General features: G+C 45.7%; 2 protein-coding genes across 13 annotated transcripts in view; one reads left to right on the top strand and one right to left on the bottom strand.

The window, feature by feature from the left end:
• SEMA6C (semaphorin 6C) overlaps window positions 1-22,657 on the top strand; it is a 314,549-nt gene that overhangs the window by 68,103 nt on the left and 223,789 nt on the right. The gene's annotated exons all lie outside the window — the stretch shown is intronic.
• GABPB2 (GA binding protein transcription factor subunit beta 2) overlaps window positions 1-22,657 on the bottom strand; it is a 59,360-nt gene that overhangs the window by 34,496 nt on the left and 2,207 nt on the right. For 2 of the 3 annotated variants that reach the window (XM_053590758.1, XM_053590760.1), the window contains exons 2-5: window positions 20,843-20,917; window positions 7,037-7,182; window positions 2,531-2,698; window positions 925-1,119 (exon numbers count right to left, since the gene is read on the bottom strand). In XM_053590758.1, coding sequence (XP_053446733.1) covers window positions 925-1,119; window positions 2,531-2,698; window positions 7,037-7,144 — 471 coding nt within the window. In that variant the 5' untranslated portion in view covers window positions 7,145-7,182; window positions 20,843-20,917. The remainder of the gene's footprint in view (window positions 1-924; window positions 1,120-2,530; window positions 2,699-7,036; window positions 7,183-20,842; window positions 20,918-22,657) is intronic. The other variant, XM_053590759.1, reaches the window with a different exon arrangement.

Below are 22,657 nucleotides of genomic sequence, written 5' to 3'. Positions count from 1 at the left end.
AAAAATAGAAAAAACTGATGTAAGAGGATTGCTTGAGCCTGAGAGTTGGATGTTGAATTGAGCTGTGACAACACCGCAGCACTCTATCCAGGGCGACAGCTTGAGTCTCTGTCACAAAAAAAAAAAAAAAAAAAAAAATTGCTGGGTGTTGTGGCAAGCACCTGTAGTCCCAGCTACTCAGGAGGCTGAGTCAAAAGAATTGCTTGAACCCAAGAGTTTGAGGTTTTGTAAGCTGTGACACCACAGCACTCTACCAGGGGTGACAGAGTAAGACTCTTGTTTCAAAAAAAAAAAAAATACTAATTGGCTGAGCATAGTGGTGCACACCTGTAATCCTAGCACTTGGGAGGCTGAGGAAGGGGGAATGCTTGAGCTCAGGAGTTCAAGACCAGCCTGAACAACAGTAATATCCCATCTCTACTAAAAAAATATAAAACTAGCTAGGCATAGTGGCACATGCCTGTAGTCCCAAACTACTTGGAAGGCTAAGGGAAAAAGATTGCTTGAGTCTAAGAGTTAGAGATTGCTGTAAGCTATGATGTCATCCATGGCACTCAACCCAGGGTGAGAGAGTAAGACTCTGTCTCAAAAAAAAAATTAATTTAAAAAAAGATAGTAGGGCGGCACCTGTGGCTCAGTGGGCAGAGCACCGGCCGGCCCCATATACTGAGGATGGCGGGTTCAAACCCAGCCCCAGCCAAACTGCAACAAAAAAATAGCCGGGCGTTCTGGCGGGTGCCTGTAGTCTCAGCTACTCGGGAGGCTGAGGCAAAAGAATTGCTTGAGCCCAAGAGTTTGAGGTTCCTGTGAGCTGTGACACCACAGCACTACTGAGGGCGACATAGTGAGACTCCGTCTCAAAAAAAAAAAAAAATCTTTAATTTCAAATAAAGTATACTCCGGGGAACAGAAAAAGAACCACACCTGGAGGATGACCAAAATCTCAGCATTGTTTTTTTCCAGGGCTATGTCAAAAGCAGATTTATCAAATTTGCTGAAAGCATGGACATCAGCTCCATATTTGATAAGTAGCTCTACAACATCCCGATGGTGGTGCTCTGTGGCCCAATGCAAAGCTGTCATCTTCAGCATGTCCTTGGCATTCACATCTGCACCATTCTGTCATGGAAAAGCAACTTTTTCAACAGAGTGTAACATCCCATCATTAAATACAGAATCTTTGTATACAGATTACATATACTTTACCTTAGGTCACATTTAAGGACTATCACAGGGAAAAACATTCCTCGAATTATTCTAAATGCTGGTAGACATAATACTTTCAATGAGTGGGTCCTCTAAGGACATCACTGGGAAATGAAACAGATGGGAGAGGAACGGGAAAAGAACAGATTTTTTTTTTTTTTTTTTGAGACAGAGCCTCAAGCTGTTGTCCTGGGTAGAGTGCCATGGTGTCACAACTCATAGCAACCTCCAACTCCTGGGCTCAAGAGATTCTCCTGCCTCTGCCTCCCAAGTAGCTGGGATGACAGGCGCCCGCCACAACGCCCGGCTATTTTTTGGTTGCAGCTACCATTGTTGTTTGGTGGGCCGGGGCTGGATTTGAACCTGCCAGCTCAGGTGTATGTGGCTAACGCCTTAGCTGCTTGAGCCACAGGCGCCGAGCCAAAAGAACAGATTTTTGCTACATTTATTAACTGACAGCCAACTGCGTGAAGAAAAAGGGCATAAGTGCAACGATTACCTGCAGAAAGTGAATGAAGAAAAATCAATTAAGTCTGTTCAGCCTTTAAAAAATTAGAAAAAAGGCTATATGCCTGTGCTAAATGGTTAGAGCGCCGGCCCATGCACTGGGGGTGACAGGTTTGAACCCAGGCTGGACCTGCTAAACAAAGCAAAAAAGGCCAGGTGCAGGCAGTGCCTGTGGCTCAGTGAGTAGGGAGCCAGCCCCATATACCAAGGGTGGCGGGTTCAAACTCAGCCCGGCCAAAACTGTAACAAAAAATAACTGAGTGTTGTGGCGGGTGCCTGTAGTCCCAGCTATTCAGGAGGCTGAGGCAAGAGAATTGCCTAACCCAAGAGCTGGAGGTTGCTGTGAGCTGTGACGGTACAGCACTCTACTGAGGGCGACAAAGTGAAGACTCTGTCTCTAAAAAAAAAAAAGGCTCACGCCTGTAATCACAGCCCTCTGGGAGACTGAGGCAGGTGGATTGCCTGAGCTAGACTGAGGCCCTGTCTTTAAAAGTAGCCAGGCATTGTGGTGGGTACCTATAGTCCCAGTGACTGGGGAGGCTGAGGCAAGAGAATCTCTTGAGCCTAAAAGAAAAGTTGGAGGTTGCTGTTAGCTATGATGCCACAGCACTCTATTGGGGGCGACAAAGTGAGACTCTGTCTCAAAAAAAAAAAAATTAGAAAACAAACTCTTAATATCCGTCATGACTCCTGAGAGTCATGCTATAAACTGTCCTAAACTTAATCCTTCCCAATCTGGTTTTCTACCACTCATTTAAGTAAAAAAACAAGGAGGTGGATGTCATTTCTACAACACAGTCCCACCATCATTCTTTACCCTAACAAGAAGTTCCACGATGTGCGCGTGTCCGTCAGCTGCAGCCATGTGCAAGGGCGTCCTGTCCACTTTGGTCCGGGCATCTCTGCTAACGCCTGCTCGAAGGAGCACTTCTGTTGTGGAATAATGACCATACTGAGCTGCAAGGTGAAGGGGTGATGTTCCAAGCTGCAGGAAAATAATACTCATTGACTATGCATTGTGTGCAGAGTCCTAGATCATTACTGGAGTGACCTGAGTGAAAAAGAGGTGAAGCCTATGATTCTAGCCTTCAAGAGAGAAGTTGGGGGCAGCGCCTGTGGCTCAGTGAGTTAGGGCATCGGCCCCATATACCGAGGGTGGCAGGTTCAAACCCAGCCCCGGCCAAACTGCAACCAAGAAATAGCCGGGCATTGTGGCGGGCGCCTGTAGTCCCAGCTACTCGGGAGGCTGAGGCAAGAGAATCGCGTAAGCCCAAGACTTAGAGGTTGCTGTGAGTTGTGGGACGCCACGGCACTCTACCCGAGGGTGGTACAGTGAGACTCTGTCTCTACAAAAAAAAATAAAAAAAGAAGGGCACCCCTGTGCTCTTCCTCCCAAAAAAAAAAAAAAAAAAAAGAGAGAAGTTGGTTTGGTAGACAGGTCTAAAGAAATTATCTGATTTAAAAATTAATAAACTAATGGTCAAATAAATATACCATCAATTAAATAAGTATAATGGCTTTAAGTCAGGTAGATTTATCAGGTAAGATTCCACAAAGGACATGATTTTACACAGGGATTAGAAGAAGGTAAAAAAAAAATTAGCCAGGCATGGTGGTGCTGGCCTGTGCTCCCAGCTCTAGGGAAGCTAAGGCAGAAGGATCACTTGAGTCAGAGTTTGAGGTTGCTCTGAGCTATGCTGATGCTGTGACACTGTTGTCAAGGTGACAAAGCTCGACTCTGTCTCAAAAAAAAAAAAGAAAAAGAACGCTCTGAGGTGGTGCCTGTAGCTCAGTGGTAGGGCACCGGCCACATACACTGAGGCTGGCAGGTTCGAACCTGGCCCCAGCTTGCTAAAACAACAATGACAGGCGGCACCTGTGGCTCAGTGGGTAGGGCGCCGGCCCCATATACCGAGGGTGGTGGGTTCAAGCCCAGCCCTGGCCAAACTGCAACAAAAAAATAGCCGGGTGTTGTGGCGGGCGCCCATAGTTCCAGCTACTCGGGAGGCTGAGGCAGGAGAATCGCCTAAGCCCAGGAGTGGGAGGTTGCTGTGAGCTGTGTGACTCCATGACACTCTACCGAGGGCGATAAAGTGAGACTCTGTCTCTACAAAAGAAAAAAAAAAAAAAAACAATGACAACTGCAACAACAACAAAAAAATAGCAGGGTGTTGTGCCAGCTACTTGGGAGGCTGAGGCAAGAGAATCATTTAAGCCCAAGAGTTTGCTGTGAGCTGTAATGCCACGGCACTCTACCCAGAATGACAGCTTGAGACTCTGTCTCTAAAAACAAACAAACAAAGAACACTCTGGGCCTGGCATGTGGCTCACACCTGTAATCCTACCACTCTGGGAGGCCAAGGCTGGTGGAATGCCCTGAGCTAACAGGTTCCAGACCAGTCTAAGCAAGAGTCCCTAAAAAAAATAACTGGGTGTTGTGGCAGGTGCCTATAGCCCCAGCTACTTTAGAGGCAGAGGCAAGAGAATCGTTTAAGCCCAAGAGTTTGAGGTTGCTGTGAGCTATGACACCATAGCATTCTACCAAGGGTGACAAAGTGAGACTGGATCTCAAAAAAAAAAAAACAAAAACAAACGGGTGGCTCCTGTGGCTCATTGGGTAGGGCGCTGGCCCCATATACCAAGGATACCAGGTTGGAACCTGACCCTGGTCAAACTGCAACAAAAAATAGCCGGGCGTTGTGGCGGGTGCCTATAGTCCCAGCTACTGGGGAGGCTGAGGCAAGAGAATTGCCTAAGCCCAGGAGTTGGCGGTTGCTGTAAGCTGCGACACCACAGCACTCTACTGAGGGTTGATAAAGTGAGATTCTGTCTCTAAAAAAAAGGGGGGGTAGGTAGTTTTCAAACAATTCATAGTAAAAGGGTAGAGATTAGAAGGTTATATGTGGAATTTGGGGTACAAATTTGATCAGGTAGAAGTTTTTGTCATGTAGCCGGGCATTGTGGCGGGCACCTGTAGTCCCAGCTACTCGGGAGGCTGAGGCAGGAGAATCGCTTGAGTCCAGGAGTTGAGGTTGCTGTGAGCTGTGTGAGGCCACGGCACTCTACCGAGGGCCATAAAGTGAGACTCTGTCTCTATAAAAATAAAAAAAAAAGTTTTTGTCATGGTAGGCAGAGCAAAAAAACTGATGAGATGAAGAGGCAATAAAAACTTGGCAATGGGGCAGCACCTGTGGCTCAAGGAATAGGGCGCTGGCCCCATATACTGGAGGTGGTGGGTTCAAACCTGGCCCCGAGTCGGTGGCACCTGTGTCTCAAGGAGTAGGGCGCCAGCCCCACATATCGGATGTGGTGGGTTCAAACCCGGCCCTGGCTAAAAACTGCAAAAAAAAAATAAAAAAATCCGGCCCTGGCCAAAAACTGCAAAAAAAAAGGAATTTTTTAGCCAGGCATTGTGGCGGGCGCCTGTGGTACCAGCTACTCAGGAGGCTGAGGCAAGAGAATTGCTTAAGTCCAGGAGTTGGAGATTGCTGTGAGCTGTGTGACACCACAGCACTCTACCGAGGCAATAGAGTGAGACTCTGTCTCTTAAAAAAAAAACTTAGTGGCTCAGCGCCTGTGGCTCGAGCGGCTAAGGTGCCAGCCACATACACCTGAGCTAGTGGGTTTGAATCCAGTCTGGGCCCGTCAAACAACGTCAGCTGCAATCAAAAAATCGCCAGGCATTGTGGCAGATGCCTGTAGTCCCAGCTACTTGGGAGACAGAGGCAGGAGAATCGCTTGATCCCAGGAGTTGGAGGTTGCTGTGAGCTGTGACGTCACAGCACTCCACCCAGGATGTCAGCTTGAGGCTCTGTCTCAAAAACAAAAACAAAAAACTTGGCAATGGCGTATCATCAGCAATAAGCAAGGCTATTATCTCTGCGTAAATCTTGTAGGTGTTATCTATCAGTATCTCTCTGGACAGAGATGTGTTCCTTTCTTTGTTTTTCTCTTTTTTTAAAGCCTGTTTATTTTTTGCTTTTCATATCTTCCACCTCTCTGTCTGACTGGATTTAATTCACATTACTCTTTTTAGGTCTATTTATAGAAATGGCTAATCTAATGAGGTTCCTTTTCTTCCTTTTTGTGAAGTGCTAAGAACCTGTTGGCCTCTGAAGTTTTGAATTAATAACCCCAGAATGGAGGTCACTCAACTCATCAAAATTGTTAAAATTAGACAATGTTTACAAAATTCGTGAACACTAAGAAAGTACACAATTTGTGGGCTTTTGTGCATCTTTTGTAATTCTCTGATCTCCAAGTTGATTGCCTAGGTTCATTAAAACACACCTGCCTTTTTAATGTTTTTTAAGAGTAATAAAGAAAACAAAATGGCTGTACTATTTCACAGACCAGGATATACCAAAGAAAAGGAAAGGAGTTTACTAGTCTAGAAATAGAACTCTTATTATACTGATTTTAAATTTTAGCTAATTACAGAAGCCTATAACCCAAATATAGAGAGAATTAAATCTTCAGAAAACACTCTAAAAAGCATTACAGGAAATCACAAGTATATTATACCTTACAATTATCACCTATATATCCACAGGAGACTCTTTCAATTTAGAAAACTAAAAGAAGGCTCGGCACCTGTGGCTCAAGTGGCTAATGCGCCAGCCACATACACCTGAGGTGGCAGGTTCAAATCCAGCCCGGGCCCGCCAAACAACAGTGACAGCTGCAACTGAAAAATAGCCTAGCGTTGTGGCGGGCACCTATAGTCCCAGCTACTTGGGAGGCAGAGGCAGGAGAATAGCTTGAGCCCAGGAGTTGGAGGTTGCTGTGAGCTGTGATGTCACAGCACTCTACCCAGGGTGACAGCTTGAGGCTCTGTCTCAAAAAAAAAAAAAAAAAAACTAAAGGAAAAAGAAGGCTCGGAGCCCATAGCTCAGTGAGTAGAGTGCCGACCACTCCCGAAGGTGGCGGGTCCGAGCCCAGTCGGGACCTGCTAAACGACAATGACAACCGCAACCAAAAATTAGCTGGGTGTTGTGGCGGGCGCCTGTAGTCCCAACTACTCGGGAAGCTGAGGTAAGAGAATCGGTTAAGCCCAAGAGTTTGAGGTTTCTGTGAGCTGTGATGCCATAGCACTCTACCAAGGGTGAAACAGTGAGACTCTGTCTTAAAAAAAAAAAAAAGAAAGAAAGAAAAGAAAAAGAAAACCACATATTCAGATGAGACAAAGAAAATAAAATTCTTGTAAGGGACATGAGGTAGAAAGAGAATGAAGAAAAATCAATAAAGGCTGTTTAGTCTTTAAGAAAAAGGTTGGTAAAGGCACACACTGGAAATAATTAAAAGACTTTTCTGCTAAGCTTACCCAGTCTGTGGTGAATGGGGCTCCATTTGCCATCAATGTTCTCACTTCATCATCTTGGCCTTTCCTTGCTGCTTCTAGCAACCTTTTTCCCAAGTCCACCAAAGACATCTTTGTGCAAAGGAACAAAAGTTTTCAGGTATCTATAACTTAAACACAAGGAAGACTACCTGTAAAATGTCTTTAGAAGTCTTCTTGTACTTGAATATATATGAAATACACCTCAAGTTTACTATCTGGTAGTCACTTTCTACCTCATATAACATGAACATTAAGAGCGGTGCCTGTGGCTCAAGGAGTAGGGCGCCAGCCCCATATAACAGAGGAGGCAGGTTCAAACCCAGCCCCAGCCAAACAAACAAACAAAAAAAAAACCTTTGTTTTTAAAGGTTTTCTTTAACCTTTTTCTTAAAGACTAAACAGCCTTTATTGATTTTTCTTCATTCTCTTTCTACCTCATGTCCCTTACAAGAATTTTATTTTCTTTGTCTCATCTGAATATGTGGTTTTCTTTTTCTTTTCTTTCTTTTTTTTTTTTTTTAAGACAGATACTTTAAGGCAAGATACTTTAGGAGGCTTGGTGCCTGCAGCTCAGCGGCTAGGACACATACATGGGGCTGGCTGGTTCCAACCCAGCTCGGGCTTCCTAAACAATGACAACAAGAAAAACTAGCCAGGCCTTGTGGCAGGTACCTGTAGTCCTAGCTACTTGATATGCTGAGGCGGGCGGCGCCTGTGGCTCAGTGAGTAGGGCACCGGCCACATATGCCGAGGGTGGTGGGTTCAAACCCAGCCCCTGCCAAACTGCAACAAAAAAATAGCCGGGTGTTGTGGCGGGCGCCTATAGTCCCAGCTGCTTGAGAGGCTGAGGCAAGAGAACCCCCTAAGCCCAAGAGCTGGAGGTTGCTGTGAGCCGTGTGACGTCATAGCACCCTACCCGAGGGTGGTACAGTGAGACTCTGTCTCTACAAAAACAAACAAAAAAACAAACAAAAAAAAGAATTAGGCTCAGTGAGATGCTGAGGCAAAAGAATCTCTTAAGCCCAAGAGTTTGAAGTTGCTGTGAGCTGTGATGCTATTGCACTCTGCCGAGGGTGACATAATGAGACTCTGGTGTCTCAAAAAAAAAAAAAAAAAAAAAATGATACTTGGGGAAAGTGTCAGGTCCTCATTCTCAATCTCCAGAAAAATATTTTGGAAGTATGTGCAACATACTATTATCCATCTAGTTTAAGGAACATGATACAAAGTAACAAGAAATGCACCCCGGTTTTCAGGCAAGAAGCAAGAAGGATGCTCACCTGTGAACCTGCTGCTTGAAGCAAATTATGGGAGTCCTTATTTGCAATTACTCTTTCTGGATGTTTGTAGGTCTTTGGGAAGGCACAATGAAAAAGGACACATCAAATTTTTTTTTTTTTTTTTTTGTGGTTTTTTTGGCCAGGGCTGGGTTTGAACCCACCACCTCCGGCATATGGGACTGGCACCCTACTCCTTGAGCCACAGGCACCGCCCTCAAAGTTTTTTTGTTTTTTTTTTAAATCAAACTACACCTGCTAATCTTTTCTTATTTTTATTTATTTATTTATTTTTTTTTGTAGAGACAGAGTTTTACTTTATTGCCCTCGGTAGAGTGCCGTGGCATCACACAGCTCACAGCAACCTCCAATTCCTGGGCTTAGGCGATTCTCCTGCCTCAGCCTCCCGAGTAGCTGGGACTACAGGCACCCGCCACAACTCCCGGCCATTTTTTTTTTTTTTTTTTGTAGAGACAGAGTCTCACTGTACCGCCCTCCGGTAGAGTGCCGTGGCCTCACACAGCTCACAGCAACCTCTAACTCCTGGGCTTACGCGATTCTCTTGCCTCAGCCTCCCGAGCAGCTGGGACTACAGGCGCCTGCCACAACGCCCGGCTATTTTTTGGTTGCAGTTTGGCCGGGGCTGGGCTTGAACCCAGCCATTTTTTTGTTGCAGTTTGGCTGGGGCTGGGTTTGAACCTGCCACCCTCGGCATATGGGGCCGGCGCCCTGCTCACTGAGCCACAGGCGCCGCCCATCTTTTCTTATTTTTATTTTTTGAGACCGAGTCTTAAGCTATCACCCTGGGTAGGGTGCTGTGGCATCACAGCTCTCAGCAACCTCTAACTCTTGGGCTTAAGGGATCCTCTTGCCACAGCCTCCCAAGTAGCTGAGACTATAGGTGCCTGCCACAGCACCCAGCTATTTTTTGTTGTTGCAGTTTTCAGTGTTTTTTAGCTGGCCCTGGAGGGGTTCGAACGTGCCAGCCTTGGTGTATGTGGCCGGCGCCCTACCCATTGAGCTACGGGTGCCGCCTATTTCTTTTTTTTTTGAGATAGTCTCAGCACAGGCGAGAATGCCATAGCTTTGACCTTTCAGCCTAGCTCACAGCAACCTCAAATTCCTGGGCTCAAGCAATCCTCCTGCCTCAGCCTCCCGTAGCTAGGACTACAGGTGTGCACCACAACGCCCAGCTAATTTTTCTATGTTGAGTAGAGACAGGGGTTTCACTCTTGGTCAGGATGGTCTTGAATTCATGAACTCAAGTGATCCTCCCATCGTGGCCTCCAGAGTGCTAGGATTACAGGCGTGAGCACCCTGTTAATCTTGTTTTTGTTTTCTTACTCTGGTGTGAAGATATAATTATGATTAATGTTTAAGGAAAGTAAATGCTTACCGATCTGCATAAGCCAGTAGTTAAAAAGTTCAAAAAGTATGGTTCATGAGTACTTCTGGTTCCTGAAACCCTTTCAGGGATCCTGGAGGTCAAAACTATTTTTCTGGCCAGGCGTGGTGGCTCATGCCTATAGCCCCAGTGCTGTGGGAGGCCAAGGCAGGTGGATTTCCTGAACTCAGAGGTTTGAGACCAGCATGAGCCGGAGTGAGCCAGAGTGAAACCCTGTCTCTACCCACCCCTCCATAAAAAAAAAAAAAAGCCTGGCGTTGTGGTGGGCGCCTGTAATCCCAGCTACTTGGGAGGCAAAGGGCAAGAGAATCGCTAAAGGAAGAAAGGAAAAAAAAATTAAAAAAAAGAAAAGAAAAACTTCAAACTAAGAAGAGTGACAGCCAGCTGAAATTGAAAGCAAAATTAACAAAAACAATTTTTCTTATAATAAAAAGACATTATTGGCTAGGCGCCTGTGACTCAAGCAGCTAAGGCGCCAGCCACATACACTTGACCTGGCGGGTTCAAATCCAGCCTGGGCCCGCCAAACAACAATGATGGCTGCAACCAAAAAATAGCCCGGCGTTGTGGCAGGCACCTGTAGGGCCCAGCTACTTGGGAGGTGGAGGCAGGAGAATCGCTTGAGCCCAGGAGTTGGAGGCTGCTGTGAGCTGTGATGCCACAGCACTCTACCCAGGGTGACAGCTTGAGGCTCTGTCTCACAAAAAAAAAAAAAAAAAAAGAAAAGACATTATTTGCGGGGCGGCACCTGTGGCTCAGTGAGTAGGGCGCCGGCCCCATATGCCGAGGGTGGCGGGTTCAAACCCAGCCCCGGCCAAACTGCAACAACAAAAAAATAGCCGGGCATTGTGGCAGGCACCTGTAGTCCCAGCTGCTCGGGAGGCTGAGGCAAGAGAATCACATAAGCCCAAGAGCTGGAGGTTGCTGTGAGCCGTGTGACGCCACGGCACTCTACCGAGGGCAGTAAAGTGAGACTGTCTCTACAAAAAAAAAAAAAAAGAAAAGACATCATTTGCCCTTTTCATCATTTTAACATTTTAACATTTAACATGACTTATGGTGCAGATGCAACAGTGGGTGCCTCTGTGCAAATACAATTGTGCTGGTCCCTTAGCACAAATCAAACTGTGCTATGAGTTACTGTACTCTTTTTTTTTGTAGAGACAGAGTCTCACTTTACTGCCCTTGGTAGAGTGCTGTGGCGTCACACGGCTCACAGCAACCTCAAGCTCTTGGGCTTACGTGATTCTCTTGCCTCAGCCTCCCGAGCAGCTGGGACTACAGGCGCGCGCCACAACGCCCGGCTATTTTTCTGTTGCAGTTTGGCTGGGGCTGGGTTTGAACCCGCCACCCTCGGTATATGGGGCCGGTGCCCTACTCACTGAGCCAAGGCGCCGCCCGAGTTACTGTACTCTTTATTGTCATGCACTCTCAGGGGAAAAAGCCAGTTCTACTTAAAAATATCCTGGGCTCTGCGCCTGTAGCTCAGTGGCTTGGGTGCCAGTCACATTCACAAAAGCTGGCGTGTTCTAATCTGGCCCAGGCCTGCCAAACAATGACAACTACAACCAAAAAACAGCCGTGTGTTGTGGTAGGCACCTGTAGTCCCAGCTACTTGGGAGGCTGGGGCAAGAGAATCTGTTTTTTTTTTTAGAGGCAGAGTCTCACTTCATCGCCCTCGGTAGAGTGCCAAGGCGTCACAGCTCATAGCAACCTCCAGCTCTTGGGCTTAGGCGATTCTCTTGCCTCAGCCTCTGGAGTAGCTGCGAAATACAGGCGCCCACCACAATGCCCAGCTATCTTTTTGTTGTTGTTGCAGTTTGGCGGGGGCAGGGTTTGAACACGCCACCTTCGGTATATGGGGACGGTGCTCTACTCACTGAGCCACAGGCACCGCCCAGCAAGAGAATCTCTTAAACCTAAGAGTTTGAGGTTGCTGTGAGTGTGATGGCATGGCACTCTGCTCAGGGTGACAAGCTTGAAACTCTGTCTCAAAAAAAAAAAGTGGGGGGGTCAGCACCTGTGGCTCAAAGGAGTAGGGCGCCAGCCCCATATACCATATACTGGAGGTGGTGGGCTCAAACCCAGCCCCAGACAAAAACTGCAAAATAAAAAAAAAATAATAAAAAATAAAGGCGCCCTACTCACTTTGGTGCCTTTCAGCAGCCCTTCAACCAGTAGAAGTCCTGAAGCCTACAAACGAAGTAATGCAAAATAATTCCAGCACTTTACACTATATTATGGCCTGTATCCCACCTCCAAGACTCTTGTTAATTGATAACATCTCTATAACAAAAATTAACCATAGTTTTATTATAAATTGTATAAAATGTAACTTATCCAATTGTGTTAGTCATATTGATCCTTTTCATGCTATTACTATAATTAAACAACCTTCTTTTGTTATGTCGCCTGTAAATTTAACTCAACCATGGTCTGATGATTCAGGTTTACAAACCTTAATTGAACTTAATAAGCATTTACATCATGGTATTACTCATAAAAAAAGTGTTAGCAGGTATTGCAGCATTAACTGTCATCATAGCGAGTGCTGTTTCTTTAGCTTTGGCGCTCACGCAGTCTATACGCACAATCCAATATGTAAATACATTGGCTCAATACACTTCTTTGGCATTATCAATGCAAGAAAAAGTAGACAAGAAATTAGAAGCCAAACACGATCCTTTACAACAGATAGTAATTTTTATAAAAGATGAAGTTTAGGGTGGGGCCTGTGGTTCAGTGGGTAGAGTGCCAGCCCCATATACTGAGGGTGGCAGGTTCAAGCCCGACGCCAGACAACAGCAACCAAAAAAAAAAAAAAAAAAAATTAGCCAGGTTTTGTGGTGGGAGCCTGTAGTCCCAGCTACTCAGGAGGCTGAGGCAAGATAATCGCTTAAGCCCAGGAGTTGGAGGTTGCTGTGAGCTGTGACACCATGACACTCTACCAAGGGCAACAATTTGAGGCTCTGTCCCAAAATAAATAAATAAATAAAATAAAAATAAAAAATAAAAGATTAAGTTCGAAGTTTAAAAGCACATTTACCATTGTGTTATCATGCCCAATTCCAATGGATCTGTATTAACCTGAAACCCTATGATGAATCAGAATGTAATTGGGATAAAGTAAAAAATCATCTGGGTGGTGCCTATGGCTCAAAGGAGTGGGGCACAGGCCCCATAAGCCGGAGGTGGTGGGTTCAAACCCAGCCCCGGCCAAAAACTGCAAAAAAAAAAAAAAAAATCATCTCCTAAGACTTCACTAAGAAATTCAAACCATGTGTGAGTCTCATTTGAATATTTATAATCCTGTCCAATTAGCTAAAGACATTTTTTTTTTTTTGAGAGAATCTCATTATGTAGTCCTTGGTAGAGTACTGTGGCGTTACAGCTCACAGCAACCTCAAATTCTTGAGCTTAAGCGATTCTCTTGTTTCAGCCTCCCAAGTAGCTGGGACTACAGGCGCCCACCACAACGCCCGGCTATTTTTTGGTTGCAGTTGTCATTGTTTAGCAGGCCTGGGCCGGACTTGAACCTGCCAGATTCGGGGTATGTGGCTGGCGCCCTACTCACTAAGCTATGGGTGCCGAGCCAGCTAAAGACATTTTTGATAAATTACAATCTTTCAGTCCTTTAAAAAATATTAAACATTTGGACCAGTGCCCATAACCCATTTGGTTAGGGCGCCAGTCACACACCAGGGCTGGTGGGTTTGAACCCAGCCTGGGCCTGCTAAACAACGACAACTGCAACAACAAAAAAATAGCGGGGCATTGTGGCGGGAGCCTATAGTTCCAGCTACTTGGGAGGCTGAGGCAAAAGAATCGCTTAAGCCCAAGGTTTGAGGTTGCTGTGATCTGTAATGCCACAACACTCTACCAAGGGCAACATAGTGAGATTCTGTCTCAAAAAATAAAAAAATTAAACAAGGGGCGGCGCCTGTGGCTCAGTGAGTAGGGCGCCGGCCCCATATGCCGAGGGTGGTGGGTTCAAACCCAGCCCCGGCCAAACTGCAACAAAAAATAGCCAGGCGTTGTGGCGGGCCCCTGTAGTCCCAGCTGCTTGGGAGGCTGAGGCAAGAGAATTGCGTAAGCCCAAGAGTTAGAGGTTGCTGTGAGCCGTGTGACACCACGGCACTCTACCGGAGGGTGGTACAGTGAGACTCTGTCTCTACAAAAAAAAAAAAAAAAAAAAAATTAAACAAATAGCATTATGTGTATTAGAAGTATTAATACTAATTTTTTGTATTCTCCCAGTCTTCCGCAGAGCTGGAGTCAAGCAACTTCTCCAGCTAAAATCATTTGTCCACAAATTAAAATTAAAAAATAAAAAGGGAGGGTGGCGCCTGTGGCTCAACGGGTAGGGCGCCGGTCCCATATGCCGGAGGTGGCGGGTTCAAGCCCAGCCCCGGCCAAAAAAAAAAATAAAATAAAATAAAAAGGGAGGAGATGTGGAGTGCAGATTGTGAGGTGGCAAGACCCCCACAGCCTGGGAGTGTGCTCAAGGATGGCTCCCAGGCTCGGTGCCCATAGCTGAGTGAGTAGGGCACCAGCCACAAACACAGAGGCTGGCGGTTTGAGCCTGGCCTGGGCCTGCTAAACAATGACAACTGTGACAACAAAAAAATAGCCAGGCATTATGGTGGGCGTCTGTACTCCCAGGTACTTGAGAGGCTGAGGCAAGAGAATCACTTAAACCCAAGAGTTTGAGGTTGCTGTGAGCTGTGACGCCGTGACACTGACAATAAAGTAAGACTCTGTCTCAAAAAAAAAATAAAAAAAGGAATGGCCCCCAACTGCTTCTCCTCCCTTCCTAAAACAATAATACTCCTTTCTTCTTGCTCCCTCTGCCAGAATCAGAGTACCTTCTGTATACTTTTTACAAGGTTCTGTGCTGGCTATAGTCATCAGCTGCGCCAGACCTGTGGATCTCATCTCTATCTTTTATGCAATCTATGTCTCTTGGGTGATTTATTTTATCCATTCCCCACCATTCCCACTCGGATTCATTCACTCTTTGTGCTGGTTCACGAAAGGTGGCCCGCTTAACAGGGACCAGAGTACGGGATAGCAGGTGCATGAAGATGAGGGAATCCCCCATGAGAAGAAAAGAGAAACTGGGCAGTTAGTGAGTAATTTTTTTTTGGGGGGGGTGGTAATCGTTGGGAGAAATAAATTATGGGACAGTCAGGCTCAAAGGAACAAGAACTCTTTATCCAAATTCTTAAATCTGGCCTGGTGTGGTTGCTCACACCTATAATCCTAGTACTTTGGGAGGCAGAGGCGGGTGGATACCTTGAGCTCAGGAATCAGAGACCAGCCTGAGCAAAAGCAAGACCCTGTCTCAACTAAAAATAGAAAAACTGGCAGTACACTGAACTCCATAGAACTCCATAGAGACAGCACCAGGACAAGTGAGAGCCGGATGGGCACTGGGCGACTCTGCCTCACTGAGGAAAATAACATGGGCAAAGGAGATCCTAAGAAGCCAAGAGGCAAAATGTCATCATAAGCATTCTTTGTGCAAACTTGTCGGGAGGAGCACAAGAAAAAGCACCCAGATGCTTTAGGCAACTTCTCAGAGTTTTCTAAGAAGGGCTCAGAGAGATGGAAGACCATGTCTGCTAAAGAGAAAGGAAAATTTGAAGATATGGCAAAGGTAAACAAGGCCCGTTATGAAAGAGAAATGAAAACCTACATCCCTCCTAAGGGGGAAACAGAAAAAAAGTTTAAGGATCCCAATGCACCCAAGAGGCCTCCTTCAGCCTTTTTCTTGTTCTTTTCTGAGTATCGCCCAAAAATCAAAGGAGAACATCCCAGTTAATCCACTGGTGATGTTGCAAAGAAGCTGGGAGAGATGTGGAATAACACTGCTGCGGATGACAAGCAGCCTTATGAAAAGAAGGCTGCAGACTCAATCGTCTGGTCATCGCCGCCATCCTGGCGTGAGGGGTACCGGTCTTAAGGCCCCCGAGAAGAGATCTCCCACGGCTACTGATTGTTCGCTAGAGGCGATGATGTCTTGTGTGTGAGAGGGGATGTGTCGGAGGCCGACTTCATGTTGCGGCTGGGAGGCCTGTACAGCCCTCAGAGCAACGGGATGGGCGGGAGTGGGGACAGCAGGACTTTTCTGCTGGCGGGGCTCAGGCGGCCTGTGGTCGTGTTGGCTCAGACCCCAGAGGTCCACTGTCTTTCGGTGATCTGTGAAAATGGTTCGCTATTCACTTGACCCAGAAAACCCCACAAAGTCATGCAAGTCAAGAGGCTCAAATCTTCGTGTTCACTTTAAGAACACACGTGAAACTGCCCAGGCCATCAAGGGTATGCATATACGAAAAGCCACCAAGTATCTGAAGGATGTCACCTTAAAGAAACAATGTGTACCATTCCGACGTTATAATGGTGGAGTTGGCAGGTGTGCCTAGGCCAAACAGTGGGGCTGGACACAGGGTCGGTGGCCCAAAAAGAGTGCTGAATTTTTGCTGCATATGCTTAAAAATGCAGAGAGTAATGCTGAACTTAAGGGTTTAGATGTAGATTCTCTGATCATTGAGCATATCCAAGTGAATAAAGCACCCAAGATGCATCACCGAACTTACAGAGCTCATGGTCGCATTAACCCATACATGTGCTCCCCCTGCCACATTGAGATGATCCTTACTGAAAAGGAACAGATTGTTCCCAAACCAGAAGAAGAGGTAGCACAGAAGAAAAAGATATCCCAGAAGAAACTGAAGAAACAAAAACTTATGGCACGGGAATAGATGCAACATAAAATAAATGCAAATAACAGTAAAAGGAAAAAAAAAAAAAAGAAAAGAAAAGAAGGCTGCAAAGCTGAAGGAAAAATACGAAAAGGATATTGCTGCATACCGAGCTAAAGGAAAGCCTGATGCAGTGAAAAAGGGAGTTGTCAAGGCTGAAAAAAAGCAAGAAAAAGAAGAAAGAGAAGGAAGATAAAGAGGAGGAAAAGGAGGAAGAATATGATGAAGATGATGATGAATAAGTTGGTTCTAGTGCATTTTTTTTCTTGTCTATAAAGCATTTAACCCCCCTGTACCCAACTCACTCCTTTTAAAGAAAAAAACCGAAAATGTAAGGCTGTGTAAGATTTGTTTTTAAACTGTACAGTGTCTTTTTTAGTATAGTTAACACACTACCGAATGTGTCTTTAGATAGCCCTGTCCTGGTGGTATTTTCAATAGCCATTAACCTTGCTTGGAACAGTATGGGGGTTGTAAACTGGCATGGAAATTTAAAGCAGGTTCTTGTTGGTGCACAGCACAAATTAGTTATACATGGGGATAGGGGCAGCTCCTGTGGCTCAAAAGGGTAGGGCACTGGCCCCATATGCCGGAGGTGGCCGGTTGAAACCCAGCCCCAGCCAAAAACTGCAACAACAAAAAAAATTAGTTATATATGGGGATGGTAGTTTTTTCATCTTCAGTTGTCTCTGATGTAGCTTATATGAAATAATTATTGTTCTGTTAACTGAATACCACTCTGTAATTTAAAAAAAAAGTTGCAGCTGTTTTGTTGACATTCTGAATGCTTCTAAGTAAATACAATGTTTTTATTAAAAAAAAAAAAGAGGGCGGCGCCTGTGGCTCAGTGAGTAGGGCGCCAGTCCCATATGCCGGAGGTGGCGGGTTCAAACCCAGCCCTGGCCAAAAACCACAAAAATAAAAATAAAAATAAAAATAGAAAAACTAAGGCAAGAAGATTGCTTGAGCCCAAGAGTTGGAGGTTGCTGTGAGCTATGAAGCCATGGCACTCTACCCAGGGTGGCAGTTTGAGCCTTTGACTCAAAAAAAAATAAATAAATAAAGGGGGCGGTGCCTGTGGCTCAGTCGGTAAGGTACCGGTCCCATATACCGAGGGTGGCGGGTTCAAACCCGGCCCCGGCTGAACTGCAACCAAAAAATAGCCGGGCGTTGTGGCGGGCGCCTGTACTCCCAGCTACTTGGGAGGCTGAGGCAAGAGAATCGCTTAAGCCCAGGAGTTGGAGGTTGCTGTGAGCTGTGTGATGCCATGGCACTCTACCGAGGGCCATAAAGTGAAACTCTGTCTCTACAAAAAAAAAAAAAAAAAGGTTGGGCTTGGTGGCTCACGCCTGTAACTCACTTGGGAGGCTGAGGCTCACATGGAAGGCTGAGGTGGATGGATTGCCTGAGCTCACAGGTTCAAGACCAGCCTGAGCCAGAGTGAGACCACCGTCTCTGAAAAATAGCCGGGCTTTGTGGCGGGCACCTGTAGTCCCAGCTACTTGGGAGGCTGAGGCAAGAGGATCACTTGAACCCAAGAGTTTGAAGTTCCTGTGAGCTAAGATGCCATGGCACTCTACCAAGGGTGACCAAGTGAGACTCTGTCTCAAAAAAAAAAAAAATAAATAAATAAATAGGCTCACGCCTGTAGCTCAAGCGCCTAGAGCACCAGCCACATACACTGGAGATGGCGGGTTTGAATCCAGCCTGGGCCTACCAAACAACAACAACAACTATAAACAAAAAACAGCCAGATGTTGCAGTGGGCACCTGTAGTCGCAGCTACTTGGGAGGCTGAGGCAAGAGGATTGCTTAAGCCCAAGAGTTTGAGGTTGCTGTGAGTTGTGACACCACACTACTCTACCCAGGGTGACAGCTTGAGACTCTGTCTCAAAAATAAATAAATAAATAAAATAAAATAAACAAAAATAAATAAAAAATTTTAAAAGGTAGGGTGGTGCCTGTGGCTCAAAGGAGTAGGGTGCTGGCCCCATATACTGGAGGTGGCGGGCTCAAACTCAGCCCTGGCCAAAAAAAAATAAATAAAGGTAAAAAAAATAAAGTTCAAGGTGAACAACTAATGATTTTTAAGGTAATGAAGTACAAAAGTTCATTGATACGGTTTCAAATTATTCATTGCAACTAACTTTTTTTTTTTGAGACAGAATCTCAAGCTGTCACCCTGGGTAGAGTGTTGGGGCATCAGAGCTCACAGCAACCTCCAGCTTTTGGGCTCAAGCAATCTTCTTGCCTCAGTTTTTTCTATTTTTAGTAGAGATGGGGGTCTCACTTTTGCTCAGGCTGTTCTTAAACTCGTGAGTGCCAGCAATCCACCCACCTTGGCCTCCCAGAGTACTAGGATTACAGGCATGAGCCACCATGCCTGGCCCATTGATACTAACTTTTAAGAAATTACCACTTGTTAGCCGGGCGTTGTGGCGGGCGCCTGTAGTCCCAGCTGCTCGGGAGGCTGAGGCAAGAGAATTGCGTAAGCCCAAGAGTTAGAGGTTGCTGTGAGCCGTGTGACGCCACGGCACTCTACTCAAGGGCGGTACAGTGAGACTCTGTCTCTACAAAAAAAAAAAAAAGAAATTACCACTTGTGGCTGGGCGCCTGTTGCTCAATGGTTAGAACACCGGCCATGTGCACCAGGGATGAGGGGTTTGAACCTGGACAGGGCCTGCTAAACAAAAAAAAAAGAAAAAAAAATTACCATTTGTCATGTTTTTGTGTAGCATCAAAGAATACTCGGAATTATCTGAAAAAGCTATTAAAATACTCCTTTCTTCTCCATGTACATATGGCAACGGATGGAATTAAGTAGATATGAGAATGCAACTATCATCTACTAAGCCATCTACTAATTCTTTTTCTTTTTTTGGAGACAAGAGTCTCACTCGGTCGTCCTATGTTGAGTGCTGTGGCATAATAGCTCACTGCAACCTGAAACTCCTGGGCTCAAGCAATCCTCCTGCCTCAGCCTCCTGAGTAGCTGGGACTACAGGTGCTGGCCACTATGCCCAGTTAATGTTTAATTTTTTGTAGAAGTGGGGTCTTGTTACCCTGTTTTCCCGAAAATAAGACATCCTCCGAAAATAAGACCTACTTACAGGAAAGATAAGACGTCCCTTGAAAATAAGACCTAGTGCATCTTTGGGAGCACACCTTAAAATAAGACACTGTCTTATTTTCGGGGAAACAGGGTATGTTGTCTAGGCTGATCTCAAACTACTGGCCTCAAGTGATTTTCCTACCTCAGCCTCCCATAATGTTGGGATTATAGGCATGAGCACCATGCCCAGGCCAAAATCTGAAACTTTCTTTTTTGTTTGTTTTTTTTTTTTGGAGACAGAATCTCACTTTGTCACCCTTGTCACCACGGTGTCATAGTTCACAGCAACCTCAATCTCAAGAGATTGTGCTCAAGAGATTCTCTTGCCTTAGCCTCCAGAGTAGCTGGGACTACAGGTGCCCAACACAACACCTGGCTGCTTTCAGAGAGGAGGTCTTGCTCTGGCTCAGTCTGGTCTCTCAGGCGGGTCCACCCACCTCAGCCTCCTAGAGTGCTGGGATTACATTCATGAGCCACTACACCCTACCCCAAATCCAAAACTTTCTGAGCATTGACATCATGCCAGAAGTGGAAAATTCCATACCTGACAACTTTGCCTTTTGATGGTTCAGTGCAAAAAACAAAAAAACTTTGTCTTATGTACAAAATTATCAAAGATATGGGTATAAAGGTGTACATGAAACAAATGAATTCTGTATTTAGAATCGAACCCCATTGCCCAGATATCTCCTTATGTATATGCAAATATCCCCAAATAAAAACATATCTGAATACCCAGAATTTTGAGAAGGGATAATCAACTTGTACTAATAGATTTGATGACGCAACTGGAGTCCTCAACAATTTTTTTTTTTTTTTGTAGAGACAGAGTCTCACTTTATGGCCCTTGGTAGAGTGCCGTGGCCTCACACAGCTCACAGCAACCTCCAACTCTTGGGCTTAAGTGATTCTCTTGCCTCAGCCTCCTGAGTAGCTGGGACCACAGGCGCCCGCCACAACGCCTGGCTATTTTTTGGTTGCAGTTTTGGCCGGGGCCGGGTTTGAACCTGCCACCCTCGGTATATGTGGCCGGCGCCTTACCGACTGAGCCACAAGCGCCGCCCATCCTCAATAATTTTTAAGAATGTAAATGGATCCAGAAACCAGAAAATTTGAGAATCACTGAGTTAGGCAAATCAATTCAGCCACTTTGTGGTTTAATTTCTGTTCTGTATCATAAAGCTTTGTGCTCAAAACACTAGGGGAGTTTGTTCAAGTTGAATATACTACCTGACACCCAGGTCCATGTTCTCTATGCATGTCCAGGAACAGAGTATGAACTTCAACAGTGTAAACTTCTACAATCTGATCCAAGGTAGAGAAAAAAATGTAGAGAAAATTTATAGAAAACTCTTCTTACAGAACAATAATATATCATGTTTCTCCAAGGTTATCTTCCTTTTAAAATATCAAAATTGCGTTCCAATGTAATTTACTTTTTTACTAAGAGTAAAAAACAACAATTTAGATGGTTCACTAATTAGAAATTACTTCTTCACATTTTCCCAAAATAATAAAAGGTATGTCACCAAGCTTAAAACACCTCATAATAACTCACCCCAAAAACAAAGACTGCCCCACACAGGGATGTTTAGATATGCTGGATTCAAGTTAAATAATCTATTTTTTTTTTTTTTTAAGAGACAGAGTCTCACTTTGTCACCCTTGGTAGAGTGCCATGGCGTCACAGCTCAGAGCAACCTCCAGCTCCTGGGCTTAAGCAATTCTCCTGCCTCAGCCTCCGAAGTAGCTGGGAATACAGGCGCCCGCCACAATGTCGGGCTATTTTTTGTTGCAGTTTGGTCAGCGCTGGGTATGAACCCACCACTCTCGGTATATGGTGCCAGTGCCCTACCCACTGAGCCACAGGCGACGCCAGGGCTTAGGCGATTCTCTTGCCTCAGCCTCCCAAGTAGCTGGGACTACAGGCGCCAGCCACAATGCCTGGCTATTTTTTGGTTGCACTTTGGCAGGGAGGCATGGGGGGTGAGGATGGGGAAGTGGGGGGTGGGGGTGGCGGTTTGAACCCACCACCCTTGGTATATGGGGCCACCCTACTCACTGAGCTACTGGCCTCACCCTAAAATAATTTATTTTAGGGCGGCACCTGTGGCTTAAAGGAGTGGGGCACAGGCCCCATATGCCCAGAGGTGGCAGGTTCAAAGCCAACCTCGGCCAAAAACTGCTCTGCAAAAAATAAAAAATAAAAATAAAACAAATCTATCTTAACCACAAAATTTCAGCTCTAGTCTCTACCCACCCCTCACACATACATAAAAACAACATTCGGTTTTGGGGTGTCTGTTTAAGGACAAGTCTGGTTTGCTTCATGTTCCTGGGGAGCTGATACTTCTGGAAACAAGATCCTTTAAGTATGTTGATTTTTATCCCATAGTAACCAGTGTCTTCAATACCTAAACTCTTGCAAAATCTTTTTGAGCGATCCAGTGTTTTCCAGTGTAGTCTGCCTTCACATATACAGCTATACTTTTCTTTAATCATATCTGTGAGTCATCTATGAGTAACAAACCCATATGTGTCATCTCATTCTTTTTTTTTTTTTTGTAGAGACAGAGTCTCACTTTACCGCCTTCTGTAGAGTGCTATGGTGTCACAGGACTCACAGCAACCTCTAGCTCTTGGGCTTCCGTGATTCTCCTGCCTCAGCCTCCAGAGCAGCTGGGACTACAGGCACCCGCCACAACGCCCAGCTATTTTTTGGTTGCAGTTCAGCAGGGGCTGGGTTTGAACCCGCCACCCTCGGTATATGGGGCCGGCACCCTACTCACCGAACCACAGGCGCCACCCGTCATCTCATTCTTTAAACAAGACATGAAAGCTGGGTGGAGCCTGTGGCTCAGTGAGTAGGGCACTAAGCCATATACCGAGGGTGGCACGTTCAAACTCGGCCCGGCCAAACTGCAACAAAAAAATATCCGGGTGGGCGGCGCCTGTGGCTCAGTTGGTAGGGCGCCGGCCCCATATACCGAGGCTGGCGGGTTCAAACCCGGCCTCGGCCAAACTGCAACCAAAAAATAGACGGGC

This window comes from Nycticebus coucang, chromosome 5 (assembly GCF_027406575.1).
Source record: "Nycticebus coucang isolate mNycCou1 chromosome 5, mNycCou1.pri, whole genome shotgun sequence".
NCBI classification, from domain to species: Eukaryota; Metazoa; Chordata; class Mammalia; order Primates; family Lorisidae; genus Nycticebus; species Nycticebus coucang.
Note: the sequence above shows the minus strand (reverse complement) of the source record. Positions and strands in the feature narration are given on the sequence as shown.